Below are 17,125 nucleotides of genomic sequence, written 5' to 3'. Positions count from 1 at the left end.
CAACGAGGGAGGATGGCGTCAGCCAAGCCGGTCGCTATCTTCATCTCCAAGGTATGAGGGCTGTGGCTCAACTTCTCACCGACATGGGGCCATGATGGGGATAACAAGTTGGTGTTGCTGTCGACTTGCATGAAGAAAATGTTGACAATTGTTATCAAACCCCCCTGCAAAGTTGCCGGCCACGGGTGTCTCAAGGCTCGGACGAGGCAGAAGAAGGCTCAGAAGGTCACCGTGCTAAATCTGTGTTACGGGCGACGACTGCGACACGAGGAAGTAGCTGGCGAGTTGGGTCAGCAGTGGGCTCAAACTCACTCGTGGCGGGATAAACATGTCTTAACGGTGCGAAAGGAAATTGGTCAGCTCACTAACTCACTTCCATGGTTACCTAGGGGCAGCGGGCCCACTTTGAGTTTCTGACTTACCTGACGGCCTTGTCCGACGCATATGGTCCTGCGCCATAACCAACTGCTTTCTCGTGTGTCTACTTTAATTCAACCAGATTGGACCAGCTACTGTGTACGTGGCTAGGCATTTGGATTTACTTGGAGAGCAAGAGTTTCCTGTTTCCAAGAGTACGGAGTACGGAGTACGGGGTACCTGAATCGGATGTGCCGTTGCATAGTGGCCAAGGAAATTGCTCGTCGAATCACCAAAGATTAGAACAACGCCTATTAAATTAGGAGGTTCTAAAATAGACGACTAACTCCATGCCCCTCTCCAAATCCGACCTTATACAAGGGTATGGGCGCGCCAGAATGGTGGCTGCCCCAACGCAAGGTTCGACTCTACGAAGCTTCTTTCCCACAGAAGGCTTTGGCCGCGTATGGCGCTATGGGCTTGAGTAACACCTGGCGTTATGGTTGATTTGCCGCCTGTGAAGAAGAAATGAAAGAAATTATATGTTCACTCATCTCTGGTGCTTTTTTCTTTTATTTGTTTTCCTCTCTTCGAGCGTCTCTGGACGAATCAAAGGAAATATATTGGGGTCGCCAGAAGCTGTGGTTTTGTCTAGCGGAAGATCGACATGCCGCTATGATATCTCACTGGCCTCACGCCTTGCAAAATATGTATATTATGTCTGTTCTCTCGAATGTTTCAGTACATTGCCTGACCCATCGGTTGAACGTGCCTTCGGATGCCGAGGTTGGTTGGAACGGAGAGTTTGGGTTTCCTACCCCTGGATACGCTTCAAGGATTACCATGCTTGAATTGTCTTTTTCGCGGGGTTTCATGCCATGTCTGGGATTTCGCAATGAAAATCTCCGCATGACCCTTGCCCGCCAATTCTCTGTGTGATAATGCTGCCGTCCTTGATTTAACCGTGTTTTCATGGTTATCAGAATGCGGGGGCCAATCCACACCCACCGTTCCTCTCTTGAAGAAGCGGATCTGCGCTCTCAGGGCCTCCGAAATCCCAAAGCCTCATTCGTGCCCACTATCGTCTCATCTCTTCCCCTTTACGGATGTCCTCCGGTGCTTCAACATTTGTATCTATACATGCTCTCCCGACCCACCACATAGCAGCGAGCAATAGGGAGTCCGAAACCAGCCGGCCTCATCCTCCCCATTTTAGTGATCTTCGCTGAATGTTACATTCCGGCTTCAATATCAGAATTACCAGATGACTTATACCTTCGGCTGCATATTCTCTCTATTCTCTCACTGCTTCCTGATACGACGAGATGAATGCCGATCAAAAGCACAGCCTAACCAGCTAGCTCAGGACACCATAATCATGCCCTTCGAGAAGCGCCTTGCCTGGGCACTCCGATGCCAGGGATATCGAAGGCCGGCGAATTGGTACCCAATTTTCGTGCTTATGGGGAAGTGAAAGGACGACAGCCAAGCGATTCCGCTAACGGAGCTCCCATAATTCCCCTAAATGGGCACCTTTTGGTTGACATGACTAGAAGCTACACCCCAATTCCCAAAATCTATATCAAGGCCCTCCTCTCCCGCCAGAATTCTGGTTTTTTCTCTCCTTCCTCTCTCCAAGCAATCAATTGCCTTCACCCTTCCCTCTTCACCAGCCAAAAGCACAAAGGTTACCATTCAATATGGGTTTCATTACCAAGGCCATCCCTCTCGCCCTGGCGGCGGCATCTGTCATCAACGGCGCTGAGATCATGGAGACTCGCGCTGGTGTCCAGACCCTCGCTGATAAGTACATTGTTGTCATGAACGATGGCATGACCGACAAGGACTTCGACTCCCACCGCTCCTGGGTTAACCGCACCCACCGCCGCCGTTTGATTCGCCGTGGCGCCAAAGCCATGGGTGGCATGAAGCACACCTACCGCTTCCCAACTGGCCTCAAGGGATACTCTGGTCACTTCGATGAGCAGATGATCAATGAGATTTCCAAGCGCGCTGATGTACGCATCAATTATGTCTCCCTAAATGAATACCATCAACTCACAGTGTTTCTAGGTCAAATACATTGAGCGTGATGCCCGCGTCCAAATCAACGCTATTGAACAGCAGGACAACGTTCCATCCTGGGGTCTCGCCCGTGTCGGCTCCAAGGAGCCCGGTGGCACCACCTACTACTATGACGGCACTGCTGGCGAGGGCAGCACTGCCTACGTTATTGACACCGGTACCGATATCCAGCACGAGGAATTCGAGGGCCGTGCCACCTGGGGTGCAAACTTCGTTGATGACATGGACATGGACTGCAACGGCCATGGTACTCACGTCTCTGGAACCATTGGTGGTAAGACCTTCGGTGTTGCTAAGAAGAGCAACGTCGTTGCCGTGAAGGTCCTCGACTGCAACGGCTCTGGCTCCAACTCTGGTGTCATCATGGGTATGGAATGGGCTACCAAGGACGCCCAGCAGAAGGGTGCCGACAAGGCTGTCGCCAACATGTCTCTTGGTGGTGCCTTCTCCCAGGCCTCCAACGACGCCGCTGCAGCAATTGCTCAGGGTGGTGTCTTCTTGGCTGTTGCCGCCGGTAACGACAACGTAAGCGCCTTCCGTCTCAGAAACATATATACTGCGTCCATTGTGCTAATCATCATATCTCTAGGTCGATGCTGCTGATTCCTCCCCAGCTTCCGAGCCCTCCATCTGTACCGTTGCTGCCTCCACTGAGCAGGACGGCAAGGCCGACTTCTCCAACTTCGGTCAAGTTGGTATGTATATTCCATTCATTCACCTCTAGAGGCGACAAAAGGAAACAGTGCTAATATAAATTCCAGTTGATGTCTACGCTCCCGGTGATTCCATCACCTCCGCCAAGCCAGGTGGTGGATCTCAGGTCCTCTCTGGTACCTCCATGGCCACCCCACACGTCGCCGGTCTCGGTGCCTACCTCATTGGCCTCGGCAAGGGCGGTGGCCCCGGCCTCTGCGACACCATCAAGCAGATGGCCATCGATGTCATCCAGAACCCCGGCGCCAGCACCACCAGCAAGCTCATCAACAACGGATCCGGCATGTAAGCGGGTAACCTTCCTTGGAAGCTTGCTTTTGACTGGAGAGTTCATGAGTAAACCACTTCCCCTCATAGTGGCTTTCTTTCTTTCCCCTTGAACATATATGAAGAGCAATGGTCGAAGCTTTTCGACTTGTAAATAGCTTACTGTTTTGACGGCTGTGCCTCGTTTCTTTCCTTAATCAGGTAGCTTCGTCCATCTATGTACATACCAATGGATTAACATGAAGTTCCTTTTAAACTCTCTCCTTTTCCTGACCTGGTCTTCTCTTAGTCATTACTCTTAGCTTGAGGCTCAATACTTAGTACTTAGTGATATTGGCATCTTGACTGGGCGGCGCTGCAAGCTCGCCTAATGCAAGTTCGACTTACTAGTAGTGGCTTAGGCGGCGCTTGTTCAGTCTTTGAGCTTAATTTTACCTGCAAGAACAGCTTAAAGCGGCCAGGCCAGTCTCCGCTTGATAAACGCCGAGACCCTAAAAGCAGCCACACAGTCTAAACCCGCCTTTTCCGTGAACAACAACATCAATCTCACTGATAACAGCCTGTCTCATCAGCTGTGAATTAACAGCTAGACACTCGGGGAACAGCCTCCCTCGTTTTATGAATGTCTTCTATGCACACACTCGATAGGGCAGATCACTTGGAAGTATTATACCCACGGGAAACCAACATCTTTTCACCTGCTATTAATAGCCTCAGCTCCACTTAGCCCAAAACGTACTCCGGGACCATGCAGCCGCATGCCCGTGCAAGTTCACAAGTACGAAATATGGCTAAATAAGGACTCCGGGCAATGAGTCTATAAGCCAGATATTTTGACTTCCACCTTGGAGATCACTATATAACAAGACTGGTGTACTCCCTCGGACCGGATCATGCAGAGTTACTCCTTCACTATAACTTCTTGATACCAGAGCACCAGCTATTTACAATGGATTTGACCCATATACTGGAGCGTACCTGCTCCAAAAGTGACTGCAGGTTTCATGCAGCTGTTTTTACGGCTGCTAATAGAGGTAGGACGGGAAAATTCTGGATAGTCGAGATGATTATGATTACTAAAGGGGTTCTAGACCAGGTACTACATTCTATTCCCTATGGCACTCAAAACGTTGATGGGTCTGGGGATGCTGTGACGGAAAGATCGATGTTCTGGTGCGCATCTATGACTAAGATCGTCACGGCTGTTGCTGTTATGGTTGCTGTTGAAAAGGGGCTAGTAGGCTTGGATGATGACGTCGGGGCCATCTTACCCGAGCTGGCTGAGCCAGATATAATCGTCGGGTTTGAAGATGGTAATAATGGTATGTTTATTCATCTCCACAGGCGCATATACCAGACTGACCGCGCTGGTAGGGAAACCCATTCTTCGTAAAGCTAAGGAAACGGTCACCTTGCGACGACTGTTAACTCACGCTAGTGGGTTCGTCTATTTAGCTGTCAATTCATCTGTCAAGAGATGGGCGGAGTATCACAATCACACCGCTACCACTGATGTAACATCCAGGGTAAGTCTAGTGTTATTCATAACCATTAGAAGATGCACTATGCTTGAGAAGAGAACCTCACCTTCTATAGGAAACGTACCGCCTGCCTTTGGCTTTTGAGCCGGGAAAATCCTGGGGCTATGGCCCTGGAGTTGACTGGGCTGGCTGTGTAGTCGAAAAAGTTTCAAATCAGAAGCTCGGGGATTTCATGCAAGAGAATATCTTTCAAAAACTCGGTATCACGGCAACCACATTCCATCCTGAAAATCATCCTGAGTTCAACGCAAGACGTGTTGAACTTTGTCAGCGAGCACCAGATGGGAGCCTATCCATGACTCCAGTCCCATACACAATCCCAGCGAAGGATGATTTGGGCGGTATTGGTTTATACTCGACGCCCAAGGAATTTACCAGATTCTTGCAGATGATACTTCGCAGTGGTGAGAACGTGCTGCGACCCGAGAGTATCAACACAATCCTTTCTTCCCAGCTCGAGTGTAATAAAGAAATAAACGCAATTCGAGACCGCGGCCCAAAGATCATGAGTCGCCTTGTTAACCCAGGAAAGATGATTGATATGGGTCTGTCTGCGAGTATCAACCTGGATCGAGTCCCGGGTGCTCGTTATCCAGGATCTATCTCCTGGGCTGGGGCTGCAAACGCCTTCTGGGTATGTGATTTCCGTTATCTCTCGACATCTAGCTGCTACTTTTAAATGTGTCACCTCCTAATTCTTCGATATGTAGTGGTTGGATATGAAAGCAGGTATCTGCGGTACCCTCTTTATGCATTCGTTTCCTCCTTTCGATATTGCTGCTTTGGACCTGCTGGATGAACTTGAAGCTGCAGTATACACAATTGAAGGCCTCTAGCAAAGGCTGGTAACAAGAAAGCAATCTCATGATGCTGGCCCTAAGAAGTAGTTTAATTGACTAGTTGTCGACGTTGGATTAACTAACTAGTTAACTAAGTGTTAATTAGGTTACCGTTAGTTGGCCTCGGCAAGTTTATTTGTTATGACTTCACAGCTTCCAAGGTCCACCACGCCAACTACAACTTCACATCTTCTTTTTCACTTTTAACATAGGAGAGTTGCAGTACAAAATACACATTTATATCACCTGAGGGCACGACTAACAATAATATACCACCATGTCTTCACCAGACAACCGTAAATCAGTCCTCATAACTGGGTGAGTACCTAAATCCCAGTCTGGTGATAGCAGAGGAGTTAACACATCTCCTTTAGCTGTTCGCCTGGAGGTATTGGCCATTCCCTCGCTCTTGAATTCCAACGCAATGGTTTGCGAGTGTTTGCAACTGCCAGGAATAAAGAGGTGCTCGTGGACCTCGAAGAGAAGGGAATTGAGGCCTTGGACCTGGTGGTTGACAACGAAAAGAGTATCCTAGCATGCTTTGACGAAGTCAAGTCCAGGTTAGGCGAAAGCAAAGGGCTAGATATTCTAGTCAACAATGCGTAAGTAATTCTATTAGGAAAAGGTTCTTTGCTTTCAGTCTTTGCTAATAACTGTATCTAGTGGTCGAAGTACATCTGCCATTATTTTCTCCTATTCTATGCTTCCTGGGCTAATTGTATTAATTTCGAAGACTATACGGTTCCAGCACTTGACGTTGACATGGACGAAGTACGTCAGACGTTCGAAACCAACATTATAGGAGTGATCCATATGTGCAAGGTGTTTACGCCACTCATAATCGAAGCAAAAGGCACCATTGTGCAGATTGGATCTGTTGCCGGGGTAAGACATGCTTTCCAAGGAGTTGAAAAAAACCGTCTAATAATTTGACAGATAATCCCCTATGTTTTCGGTTCTGTATACAATGCCACGAAAGGTGCATTGCATTCGTACAGCGACACACTCAGAGTGGAACTGGAGCCATTTGGGTACGTACAGCTGGCTACACTCCGCATATATCCGGATAATATCCGACACTAACTGAATGTAATAGTGTCAAAGTCGTTACTATCATAACTGGCGGTGTTCAGTCTCGGATTGCACGTACACCACGTCGTTTGGTGCCAGACTCTCTCTATCATCCTATTCGGTCCGAATATGAACGAAGAGTTGTGCACAGCCAGGATGGCGCCACGCCTAACGAAGTATATGCTCGTCGGGTAGTCACCCAGGTGCTTTATGGGCCGGCTCCATGGCGTTGGCTATGGCCGTGGAGTGTGAGCCCAAGAAAATGGGTTTGGGCTGGCAGCAAAGTTACCCCGATTTATCTGCTTTCTGGCGCATTCTTATGGTTTGGAACATTCAACTTCGTCCTCGGGCGCATGTTCAACCTGAGAAAATTGAAATACTAGCCATAATATTCAATTAAGGACGCCAGGCTGTCGAGTAGCAGATACAGGAAGAACGGTGATGGAGGGAGTATTGGAAATTTGTAATGTATCACTAGTTAAGCTCTACAGCTAGATTTCTTAAGCTTCGGGGTCATCATCCACAATCAATATTTTCTCCTCTTACATATCCTTATATATAACTAGTTACAGATTTCCAAAGAAAAAAAAAAATGAGTCCTTCTATAGATTAACATGTGGCGTATACACTGAACCCACATTTTACGTGCTAAAATAAAAATAGTGACACAAGACGGAAAGGGAGGGGAAGCAAAAAAAAGACATATGGACCGATAACTTCAAACAGGGGGCCGTGGGTTCACCTAATGCTCTTTTTCTGCGACAGGAGGAGTAAAAACGGTTAGTATGGCATGTTAGGGATCTGAGTAAGGAGCATACGCCTAGATTGACTCGTTGGGCCTTCCCTCACTCCCGGCGAGAAGGGCTCAGGCACACAAGAAGGGAGGGGAAGGATGCAAAAAGGTCGCAAATTGGTGGTCCGTGATTTAAATACCAAGGGTGAATTCAACGCCGACATCAATGTCTCGGGCCATCTTGACGACCTTAGAGAATTGGACGGACTTCTCGGCGGCGACCTGGAGATCCTCAATGGAGAAGATCTTGAGGCCAGATTCGCTGATCTATAGTATAGAGTTAGGGAAAGTGGTCACCTTGTTTCAATTGAGGTGTAGGATAGACATACCAAAGCATGAGCCTTCTCCATGTTAGTACCCTGCAGTCTGGCGACGATGGGGGTGCGGAGGTTCATCTCTTGGACGACATTGATCAAACCCTGAGCAATGGCATCACATCTCACAATACCTCCGAAGATGTTGACGAAGATGGCAGTGACCTTGGGGTCGCTGGTGATGAGCTCGAAGGCAGATCGGATAGCAGCAGGGGTGGCACCACCGCCGACGTCAAGGAAGTTGGCAGGGCTTCCACCGTTAAGCTTGATGATGTCCATAGTGGCCATGGCGAGACCAGCACCGTTGACTTGATAGCCGAAGAGTTAGTACTTCGTTGATGAGAGGTAGGGAGTATTGAAGATGGGCTTACCCAAGCAGCCAATGTCTCCGTCCAACTTGATGAAGTTGAGGCCAGATCTATAAGCAAAAGTTAGAGCTGCAAATAAGGTATTGGGGGCTAAATGGAAGAGCATACTCGGCAGCCTTGACTTCATCAGCATCTTCTTGGGTGGTATCTCTCCAGGAGAAGACCTCCTTCTGTCTGAAGTCGGCGTTGTCGTCGAAGCCAAGCTTGGCATCCATAGCAAGAACCTGGTGGTCAGAGGTCTCAGAGAGAGGGTTGATTTCGATCTGAGTGGCATCCTTCTCCATGAAGACCTTGTAGAGCTTCTTGATGGTCTCGACGGCCTCTGGAACGCACTGTTCAGAGAAACCAAGACCGGTGGCAATGTTTCGAGCAATTTCATCAGTGACACCAGTGTGGATGTCAATTGGGGTGGTGGTGATGGCATCGGGGGTGTCCTTAGCAACAGCCTCGATATCCATTCCACCCTGGGAGGAGGAGACGATGACTGGAGCCTGGGTTTGACGGTCCATCAGAATGGCAAGATAGAACTCTCTGCGGGCGAACTTGCGCTCGCAGATGTACACGGCGTTGCAGAGACGGCCCTGAGCACCGGTCTGCTTGGTTATCAGCTTGTGGCCGATCATCTGGTCGGCGAACATGCGGGCCTCAGTTGGACTGGAGAAAAGGTTAGTTTAGCTCTGTGACGCCGCAAACGGCCAGCATCGACAGGATTGGGCTTGAACACATACGAGTAGATAACTCTGACACCTCCCTTCAAGCCATTGTCGAAGGTACCCTTTCCACGGCCACCAGCCAGGACCTGGGCCTTGATGACCATGTCCTCACCACCTACATACATCATATCCTTAGTCGTCTCTTCTTTTCCGATTTAGTTAAATTTTAGGTCAGGCGGAGGTAAATATACCGATGTTCTTTGCGATGGCCTCAGCCTCTTCGCCGCTGCGGGCAACTTCACCCTTTGGAACACCGACGCCATACTATATAGCAATCACGGGCGCGTTAGACAAAAGCTAATGTATTGCTGGTTGATAATGGGAGCTACAGCTGGCCAATACTAACAGACTTGAGAAGGTTGGCGGAGAGGTATTCGTGTATGGAGAGGTTCCTTCGCTGCGATTGAGCGAATCTGGTGCGAAGAGGCGACTCCTACAGGCATCACAGGTCCAACATGTTAGCATTCCGTGGACATCCAGACGTGAAAGGAAGCCCGTCGAGATACAATGGCTGTGGCTCGATGCAGGCGGGAACGGGGAACTCACGACGGCGGATCTGAAAGCCGCAGCAATTGGCTTGCTACGGGCGAGCTTGAACATCTTGAAGAATCGGCACCGGGCGTCCAAACGAAGAGGGTTTATAGTACAGAGAGACAGGCGATGCTGCGAGGGAACGAGGAGAGCTGGAGGAGGAAGAAGTCGAGTCGACGATGGTGTCCGGACAGTCGAAGGAGACGAAGAAAGTCGAAGTTGCAGTCGAAAGAAGAAACAAGCAAAAAAATCGGAAACGTGGTAGAGCGCGGTAATACGGATACAAATACAGCCCGATCTGCTCCGGGTACCGCAAAAAAGAGCGTGGGCGGTACTGAAATATCAATACGATAATTACGAGCCTAATAAATGCTTGTTTTGCTTTCTTCAACTTTGCCGAATTTCGTTTTGATATCAAAAGGATTTGGGACTACCAGAAAGCTGAACGGGCGGCAGAGGAAAGACGAAGGAGAAAGATGCCGGCTACGAGCTCCGAGGCGGATGTGATATTCAACAGAGCCAACGTTGCTCTTGCGAGAAGCCAGAGACTGATCGCATCCTGGCTGCCTCCTAAAACGGCCGATGAAACAGCCAATGCAAAGTCTGAAGAAGAGCTCCAGAAGGAGGAAGATGAGATATTCACAGCAGTCCCGGAGAAGTGAGTAGCAGCTTGTGTGGATGTCTTTGTATTTTTGTGTCTTTTAATTGTGTAAAATGTAGAAGGTCTCTAAGCTAATTTTGTGACTTCGTGCGTTTTGGTAGACTGGGCCTGGGAGCTCCTATTCCGCAGAAAGAAGCTGACGGCAGCATCAAACGAACTGAACTCAGCTCTAATGACAAGCTTCGGGAGCAGCTATTAGGCAAAAACTTTCAAAAGACCGAAGCATCAAGGTTGAAAAACGCCAACGCCCGAACCAAACAGACCGGTCCAACCCCCAGCCAGAAAAAAGAGATAGTCGAGGAAAGTGACGAGGAAGACGGCAGGTCAGCGTTGGGTAAAGGCAAGAAAGGGAAATCTTCTAGTGACCAGTCCCCAGCTGCTTCAGGGGCGGATCCTGGTGGGAAAAAGAGAGCTAGTAGTTATTTGGATGAGGTTCTGTCACGGAGAAAATCGAAGAAGGGGAGAAAATGATCCGTCATTCCATCATGCTGCATCATCCTTTGGTTGTCCGGATTGGAACTTCCTCAGTAGATCCTCACAGGTAGTGAGACCACGGCTCTTTTGGCTCCGCTGACTCTGTGGTGTTGATGCCGAGCTAGCTTGTGTCCTCCCTTCTCCGTTTAGCTGAGATGCGGTTTCTGGCTGTGACCGCGGCTGTGATTGTTTCTCCTGTTGCTGGCGTTGCTTTTCAACAAGTCCTTTAGCAAGCTGGGCTGTCGTACCGTTCTGCGATGTTGATGACTCTCCAGAAACGGGTTGTGGTTTTGGGCCCGGTGGCTTCTTTTGCTGCCTGAAAGGCTCCAGCAGGTTTTCCATATCAATCTTTTCCTTCTGTATCACGGATCGTTGCATCCGGTTCACATCTCGCAGAAAGTCAACATTGGCACACTCTCCCTCCATCTCGCCAACGACGTTCAAGGTCACCCATAGACGTCTCATTCCGCTTCCCCAGGCGAATTTCTCGTATACAACGGAAGCCAGCTCTGCCGGGACCTTTCTCCCAGTCTGATCGAATAGTTCGAGCATCTGCTTCATGACCAGCCTCATCCAGCTTTCTCCTCCCATTTTCTGGCCAATAGAGTACAAATCAATCAAATTGTTGTACTTTGCAGCCGTGTCCACGGCCACTCCAGGCCGCATGTGGGCGCCATACAGCCATTCCACCAGGTCTGTGAATGCCTTGGAATCTAGGTCCGGACGCTTGACTGGACCTGTAGATTTTCCCAAGTCGAAGAATCCTGAGAGCCCAGTAGATTCCAGCAAAAACGAGTGAACCTGGAACTCCTCCTCGTCTGGCCCGATGATGAACCGGACTGTGGTTTTGAACGGGTTCCTATTCATCTTGTCAGCGTGTTTTTGCGTTTCTCTCATGGTAGTTAGGTCTAGAAAGAATATGAAAAAAAATATGTAGTCGAAACCAGAAAATATGTAAACAAAGGACTATAAGAGAAAGCAAAATACAAACATTGATCTGACGGGCAAAGCCGCAGTTTCGTCCACACGCTCAACAGGCTCAACAGGCTCAACGGTCTTCTGCCTCTTCTCTGGTATCACTTCCTGCCTCGCTGCCGAAGCAGACGCGACTCTCTTCTTGCCTCCTTTCTCTGGTGTCTCTGACGTGTTTGAGTTCTTCTTCCGCGTCGCCATCTGGCGCTGGCGTTTGGTCGATCTCGACGTTTCACTGAAGAATAAACTGTCATTCGAACTCCCGGCTGAATCTGAGGTATATCCTCCGCCTACATCGTCCAATTGGCCTATGGTATTCGCCTTCTGCAGCTTGCTGGGCGGAGAGTTCGAGAGTGAGTCTTTCATCCCTGAACACCCAAAATTAACCTCGCCAACGCCAAGAGTTCTGGGTTATAGCTAGCAATGTATAGCCCAACGCAGGGCCAATTTGGTAGCTGCGTAGATGGATTGAAGAATATTTGAATGGAGGTTGTAGAAAATATGCAGGATGAGCTTTGTTTGTTTGTTGAAGAAGATATTTATACTCAGGAAGTCTGCTAGTAGACAAGTGGGAAGGTCCCTTCTCGGCATGTTACAGTAAGAGATAGCATTGGAGACATAGAGACATAGCTGGAAAGACACCATAGCTACTCCTAACATGCCTGGAAGGGACTGGATATTAAAGGAGTCTCTGGGCTAAAAGCTTCCCATTTTGCACATTTAACTAAGGATAAAATAGCTACAACTACCTCCCTATGCCATGGTATATGCATGCCTCTGCACAAATGCTGGATCCATCCAAAAAAGAAAAACACCTCCCTCCTACCATTCCGCCTCCTCCCAAAGAGAAAGAAAGACATATAAAAGCCTAGACTAGGAGCTGTAAATCCCATTCCCAATGGCTTTACTGTACAGCAAACAGAAAGGGGACCGTCCGACCTAACACCCTGTAACCGTGAAGAGCCTGAGGTAAATGAGATAGACAGGCAGAAGGGGATTTGAATGAATGGAGAAGGGTGGATTGAAAGAGAGAGAGAGAAAAAAAAAGTAGAGTGCGGTAAACTGAGATAAGAGAGTAAACGAGATGGATATATGTATATATCGTGTACGCCGGAAAGAAACAGCCTGGTTGACGGAGACGGGTAGCTGGTGGTATATAAGAAGAGAGAGGACGCCGTCTGTTATCGATGCATGGCAAATTGAAAAGGGAAAGAAGTAGGAGATATATATAGAAAAACACAATAACAGTAAGCTGGTTATGGCGAAGGCTGTAAAAGCAAATGGGTATTTTTTTCACTTTTAGAAAAGGGATGCTTGAAGGGATCCAAGATGGCTTTCTGGTATGGTATAATAGAGATGGAAGAGAACAAACCAAAAAGAAAACTAAACAATCAGAAAAACAAAAACGAAACAAAACTGATATATATGGTGGAAGGGAAAGAAAGCTGGCTCGTCACTGGAGCCTCTTTCGTTTGCGGTCTTCTCCAAGTGGGCCATCCGGGTCATCTACCCGCTCAGCTGCGCTAGATGGGTTCAGCAGTGAATGTACGTTGCTCGCCATGCTTGATCGACGGGTGGCGGGCATTGACTCTACTGGACGCGGGAACTTGGGCCCTCCAATAGCCCAGCCATTGTCCGGCTGGGCTGGGTCAAGAAAGGGTGGCGTAACGTGTCTGGATTGTTCTTGCTGCCGTCGTGGTCCACCAAGCTCATACCGCGCCAATGCATCTCGGACGTGCTGGTCAGAGGAATTGTGGTTTCGACCTGGTGAAGAAGGCCACTGCATGGATGGGTTGGGGCCATACTGTGAGTTGGGAGAGGGACCTGCCGATGGGGGCCAACCGTGCTGTCTGATGTCTGCTGATGTGTGTCGGCGGGCAAGGTTGGGCCCTGGGGGAGACGTGACTGATGACAGGGGATGGAGGTTGGATTGGTGCGGGATCTGGGGTTTGCTATAGATCGGAGTCGGGTTTCCGCCGAGAGAGCCTTGACGGTGCGGTGAGATGGTGATATGGGGTGGTAAGGGATGGCGGATTCCAGACGGCCGTCTCCCGTCATCCTGGCATACCTGACGCGGGGAGAGTGGGGGAGGGCCAGGGTCCATGGACATGGAGAAGTAGGGCTGTCGACCTGCCAGCATGGCTTCCTGGGGGTTCTCTAGAGTCCGGATATACTCCAGCTGCCGGGTTATTTCACGTTGCATGTTTGCAGCTAGTATCAAACATTAGTTATACTTCTAGACGTTGTTGGTATCTGGGATGCAAAACTTACCTTCTTTGTGTATAGAATTTTCGGTATCAGGAACCATGGTGACGATAAAGGAGGACATCGTGCTTGTCCACTATCGAATTGAAGGTTAGTAGATAGGTCAAAAAAAATGAAGGGTTAGTGGGTGTAAGTCTCTCACCTGATGACATCTGGCCAGACCCTCAGCGAGGACATGGCAATGTGAGCTTAGAAGCGCGTTGTGATCCTCCATCCGCGCCAGGCGGTTATGCATGTCATACAAGGATTGTTCCAGACTGGCCATTCTAGGGTCCAAACCGTCCATGGCTGCCTCCGCGGGAGTACCCGGCTGTGACTGATTGGCCTTGTGAGTTGAGAAAGAGTCTCGGTGGATCAGCGCATGTCTTGAAGCTCTCCGCTTGATGTCTCGGAGGCCAGCGACGTCACCCTTTCGAAAGCTGCCATTTCCGTGTCTGAATTCCCACATTGGCGAGTCTGGAGACCCTGTGTGAAAAACATCGCTCACTTTGTGGAAGCCATACATGTTTAACTGTCTGACAAATGATGATATATTGGTATGCTTGAAATATTGCCTATACATCTTAATTAGTTTTGAAACCATCCACAATCATATGTATAGAAATCGCTAGAACGTACGATAAGACTTTTGAAAAGTCCGACGAAGGAGACATGACGAAGCTCTCGTTGGAGCTTGACCACGATATCAGATGTTGGATGCTGGGGTCCTGCAGCATACTGTAGAATAGCCGTTAGCAGGTCCGCGCACATCACCGCAAGTAGTTTTACATCATGAAAAAGGGAAGAGGGGGTCAAACCTGTATAGTTTATGGATAAAAGCCGTCTGGACGACCTTGGGTTGCTGTCCTGCAGCTGCAGCACCAATTGGGTGGTTCGAGCTGGTAGATTGCGACTGTGCGGAGTCCATAGCTGTGCCGTTTGTGTGGTTCGCATTGGCATTCGCATTGGCATTATTGGCATTGGAGTTGGAATCGGCGTTGGAATTGGCATTGTTGGGGTTGGCAGCATCTGCATCAGCACCGTTCTGGAGCGGCGGAGCCATCGAGGTCGAGGTCGAGGTCGAGGCAGACGGGCTCATGTCCATGGGGTCACTGGGACTGACAGAGTCGCCTGCGGGGCCCGAAGGGGAGAGCAGTGGTATAGTCCTTGATTTCGCTGTGAGGTCGCTGACGGGAGGCGCATGAAATGGATTTCGCAGGGGGGGATCGAGCATGCGGTTCATGGTCAGAGAAGAAGTTGAGAGCGCCAGAGTGACGGTCGTAGAAGGGTAGTAGGTATAGGGAGTAGTATAGGTAGTAGTGTGGAGAACTAAAACCGGCCGGTATCGCAAGACGCTTTCTCTCTCTCTCTCTCGCAGGACAGTTTGGAGAGACGGATAACGGCCTTGCCTGACCGTTATACGTCCAACCCCGTAAGCGAGAGACGGCGAGGGCGAGGGCGAGGGCGAGGGCCGGAGCAGGGCAAACGGAGAACGGGCGATCGAGCGAGCGAGCGAGCGCAGCTGCAGCGGCCGCGGCTAAGGGAAGAACGAGCAGGCTTCGAGTCCGGGGAAGCTTGCGCAGAGCGATGTGCAGGGAGACGATATTTTGACTCGAGGGAGTATACGAAAGGCGACCTCCCCCCCGGCCGAGTCCTTGACTTAAGGGCAGGGGTTAAGGGCTGTCGCAGGCCGGCTTTGGGTGGGGGACGGCGATGGGCACGCTGGAGCTGGTGGAGCCGTAGAGGGGAAGCAGTCGGCGGCTATCGCAGAGGAGCAGCCAGGAGCGTCGCATTCGCGGGTGTCCGGCGGTTGTAAGTTGTGCTGTGGCCTGTGACTGGCCGTTGGCAGACGTTGTGGTAACTAACTAGCTAGACAGCGGTGGTGGTGGTGGAGATTTTTTGGTGGTTGGAGATGCGGACTGGCGGCGGCGACGGGAGGTTTGCGCAGGAGGAGCTGCAGCGAGCCTTGCAGCAGGGCCGCGACGACCGCAGACGGCGACGACGGGCGAGAACGAGACAGGACGGATCAAAGGGACGCCTTTCGCAGGACTCGCAGGACTTGCAGGACTCGAGGAGCGCTGTTTCAACGGGGGTCGACGGGCTGCTGGTGCTGTTTTGGGGCGGCCGCCAGTGTCAGTGGAAGAGGAGTAGAAGAGACGACGAAGAGAAGAAGAAGAAGAAGAAGAAGAAGAAGAAGAAGAAGCAGAAGAAGAAAAGAAAAGAAAAGAAAATGACAGATATAAGATGGTGAAAAAGGAGAGCGAGGAGGCAAAGGGGGCGGCCAGAGTTCTTCAGGAGATGATGGCCCTTGGGGGCGAGCAAGAGGACTAACTACTCCGGCTGAGACTCTTCGGGCTGGCTGGCTGGCTGGCTGGTGTATTATTCTTGTGTCTTTCTTCTACGGGGACAGCATCAACACCTAAGTAAGGATACTTACCGCTGGCATGGCACTGCTCGATGGTACTTCTTAGACCCCGATTGTCCCTCGGACAGGCAGACGAGGAGGACTGGACAGGGACTGGGATACCAGGGGGAGTGAGAAGAGGCAGACAGGCAGACAGACAGACAAGAGACGTCCAGGGATCAAGGGGGGGCCGCCGCGAGCTGTGCAGAGGAACTATTTATAACAGGAAGAGCAGCAGCAGCAGAAGATGAAACAGTCGAGAAGCTGTCGAGAAGCGGTTCGAGACGATGAGACGATGAGACGATGAGACGAGACGAGACGAGACGCAGGAGGGAAGGAAAAGGTACTTCTCGCCGGTGCCTCTACTTAACTGTAGTTATACACGGGGGGATTAATATTGGTCAGTAACATAATAATAACTCTCGACCAGCTGGATGCCGTACATTAATCATTAGTTAGTTAGTTTAGTCAGTTATATTGCCTGCCTGCCTGCCTGCCTGCACTCTTCGTACAATTCCATGAACGATTACCTAGAAAAGCTTTTTCTTTTAAAAATATACATAATTTAATAGGAAATATAAGCCTCAAAAAGCAGGATCTTCTGGGCCTCATCGTCACGTCGTTTCCCCTAGTCTCTGCTACTATTTCTTTTCTCTGGCGCCCGTTTCTCCCCCATCCCTGTTGGTGCTTAGACGGACGGGGCCTGCAGCCAGCAGCTAACTAGCTAGCCATGTTATCATTATTTAAGTATTTAGTTCTTCACATCTGCACTTCGAG

General features: G+C 49.9%; 8 protein-coding genes across 8 annotated transcripts; 5 read left to right on the top strand and 3 right to left on the bottom strand.

The window, feature by feature from the left end:
• Positions 1 to 1,621: 1,621 nt before the first annotated feature.
• On the top strand, positions 1,622 to 3,577 carry TRV_00296 (alkaline serine protease (PR1)/allergen F18, putative; the record flags this gene model as incomplete). Its single annotated transcript, XM_003025488.1, has 6 exons — positions 1,622 to 1,813; positions 1,911 to 2,375; positions 2,431 to 2,967; positions 3,032 to 3,137; positions 3,204 to 3,441; positions 3,514 to 3,577. 6 exons carry the CDS (start codon positions 1,622 to 1,624, stop codon positions 3,575 to 3,577), a joined length of 1,602 nt encoding a protein of 533 aa, XP_003025534.1.
• A 795-nt stretch (positions 3,578 to 4,372) lies between these two features.
• Positions 4,373 to 5,800, top strand: TRV_00295 (transesterase (LovD), putative; the record flags this gene model as incomplete). Its single annotated transcript, XM_003025487.1, has 4 exons — positions 4,373 to 4,745; positions 4,879 to 4,949; positions 5,020 to 5,598; positions 5,675 to 5,800. 4 exons carry the CDS (start codon positions 4,373 to 4,375, stop codon positions 5,798 to 5,800), a joined length of 1,149 nt encoding a protein of 382 aa, XP_003025533.1.
• Positions 5,801 to 6,080: 280 nt separating this feature from the next.
• Positions 6,081 to 6,409, top strand: TRV_00294 (uncharacterized protein; the record flags this gene model as incomplete). Its single annotated transcript, XM_003025486.1, has 2 exons — positions 6,081 to 6,121; positions 6,178 to 6,409. 2 exons carry the CDS (start codon positions 6,081 to 6,083, stop codon positions 6,407 to 6,409), a joined length of 273 nt encoding a protein of 90 aa, XP_003025532.1.
• A 1,390-nt stretch (positions 6,410 to 7,799) lies between these two features.
• On the bottom strand, positions 7,800 to 9,662 carry TRV_00293 (uncharacterized protein; the record flags this gene model as incomplete). Its single annotated transcript, XM_003025485.1, has 8 exons — positions 7,800 to 7,934; positions 7,997 to 8,289; positions 8,353 to 8,399; positions 8,458 to 9,003; positions 9,078 to 9,177; positions 9,254 to 9,326; positions 9,409 to 9,495; positions 9,609 to 9,662. The coding sequence occupies 8 exons, from the start codon at positions 9,660 to 9,662 to the stop codon at positions 7,800 to 7,802; spliced, it is 1,335 nt and encodes a 444-aa protein (XP_003025531.1).
• Positions 9,663 to 10,069: 407 nt separating this feature from the next.
• Positions 10,070 to 10,670, top strand: TRV_00292 (uncharacterized protein; the record flags this gene model as incomplete). Its single annotated transcript, XM_003025484.1, has 3 exons — positions 10,070 to 10,251; positions 10,356 to 10,577; positions 10,640 to 10,670. The coding sequence occupies 3 exons, from the start codon at positions 10,070 to 10,072 to the stop codon at positions 10,668 to 10,670; spliced, it is 435 nt and encodes a 144-aa protein (XP_003025530.1).
• Positions 10,671 to 10,737: 67 nt separating this feature from the next.
• TRV_00291 (uncharacterized protein) lies at positions 10,738 to 12,066 on the bottom strand (the record flags this gene model as incomplete). The annotated part of the gene is made up of 2 exons (XM_003025483.1): positions 10,738 to 11,694; positions 11,716 to 12,066. 2 exons carry the CDS (start codon positions 12,064 to 12,066, stop codon positions 10,738 to 10,740), a joined length of 1,308 nt encoding a protein of 435 aa, XP_003025529.1.
• Positions 12,067 to 13,153: 1,087 nt separating this feature from the next.
• On the bottom strand, positions 13,154 to 15,187 carry TRV_00290 (uncharacterized protein; the record flags this gene model as incomplete). The annotated part of the gene is made up of 5 exons (XM_003025482.1): positions 13,154 to 13,911; positions 13,972 to 14,041; positions 14,108 to 14,519; positions 14,584 to 14,682; positions 14,763 to 15,187. The coding sequence occupies 5 exons, from the start codon at positions 15,185 to 15,187 to the stop codon at positions 13,154 to 13,156; spliced, it is 1,764 nt and encodes a 587-aa protein (XP_003025528.1).
• Positions 15,188 to 15,856: 669 nt separating this feature from the next.
• TRV_00289 (uncharacterized protein) lies at positions 15,857 to 16,195 on the top strand (the record flags this gene model as incomplete). Its single annotated transcript, XM_003025481.1, has 1 exon — positions 15,857 to 16,195. The coding sequence occupies one exon, from the start codon at positions 15,857 to 15,859 to the stop codon at positions 16,193 to 16,195; it is 339 nt and encodes a 112-aa protein (XP_003025527.1).
• Positions 16,196 to 17,125: the final 930 nt, after the last annotated feature.

Source organism: Trichophyton verrucosum (genome assembly GCF_000151505.1).
Source record: "Trichophyton verrucosum HKI 0517 chromosome Unknown contig00020_1.f1.exp, whole genome shotgun sequence".
Lineage (NCBI taxonomy): Eukaryota > Fungi > Ascomycota > Eurotiomycetes > Onygenales > Arthrodermataceae > Trichophyton > Trichophyton verrucosum.
This window is presented reverse-complemented; position numbering and strand designations above follow the sequence as displayed.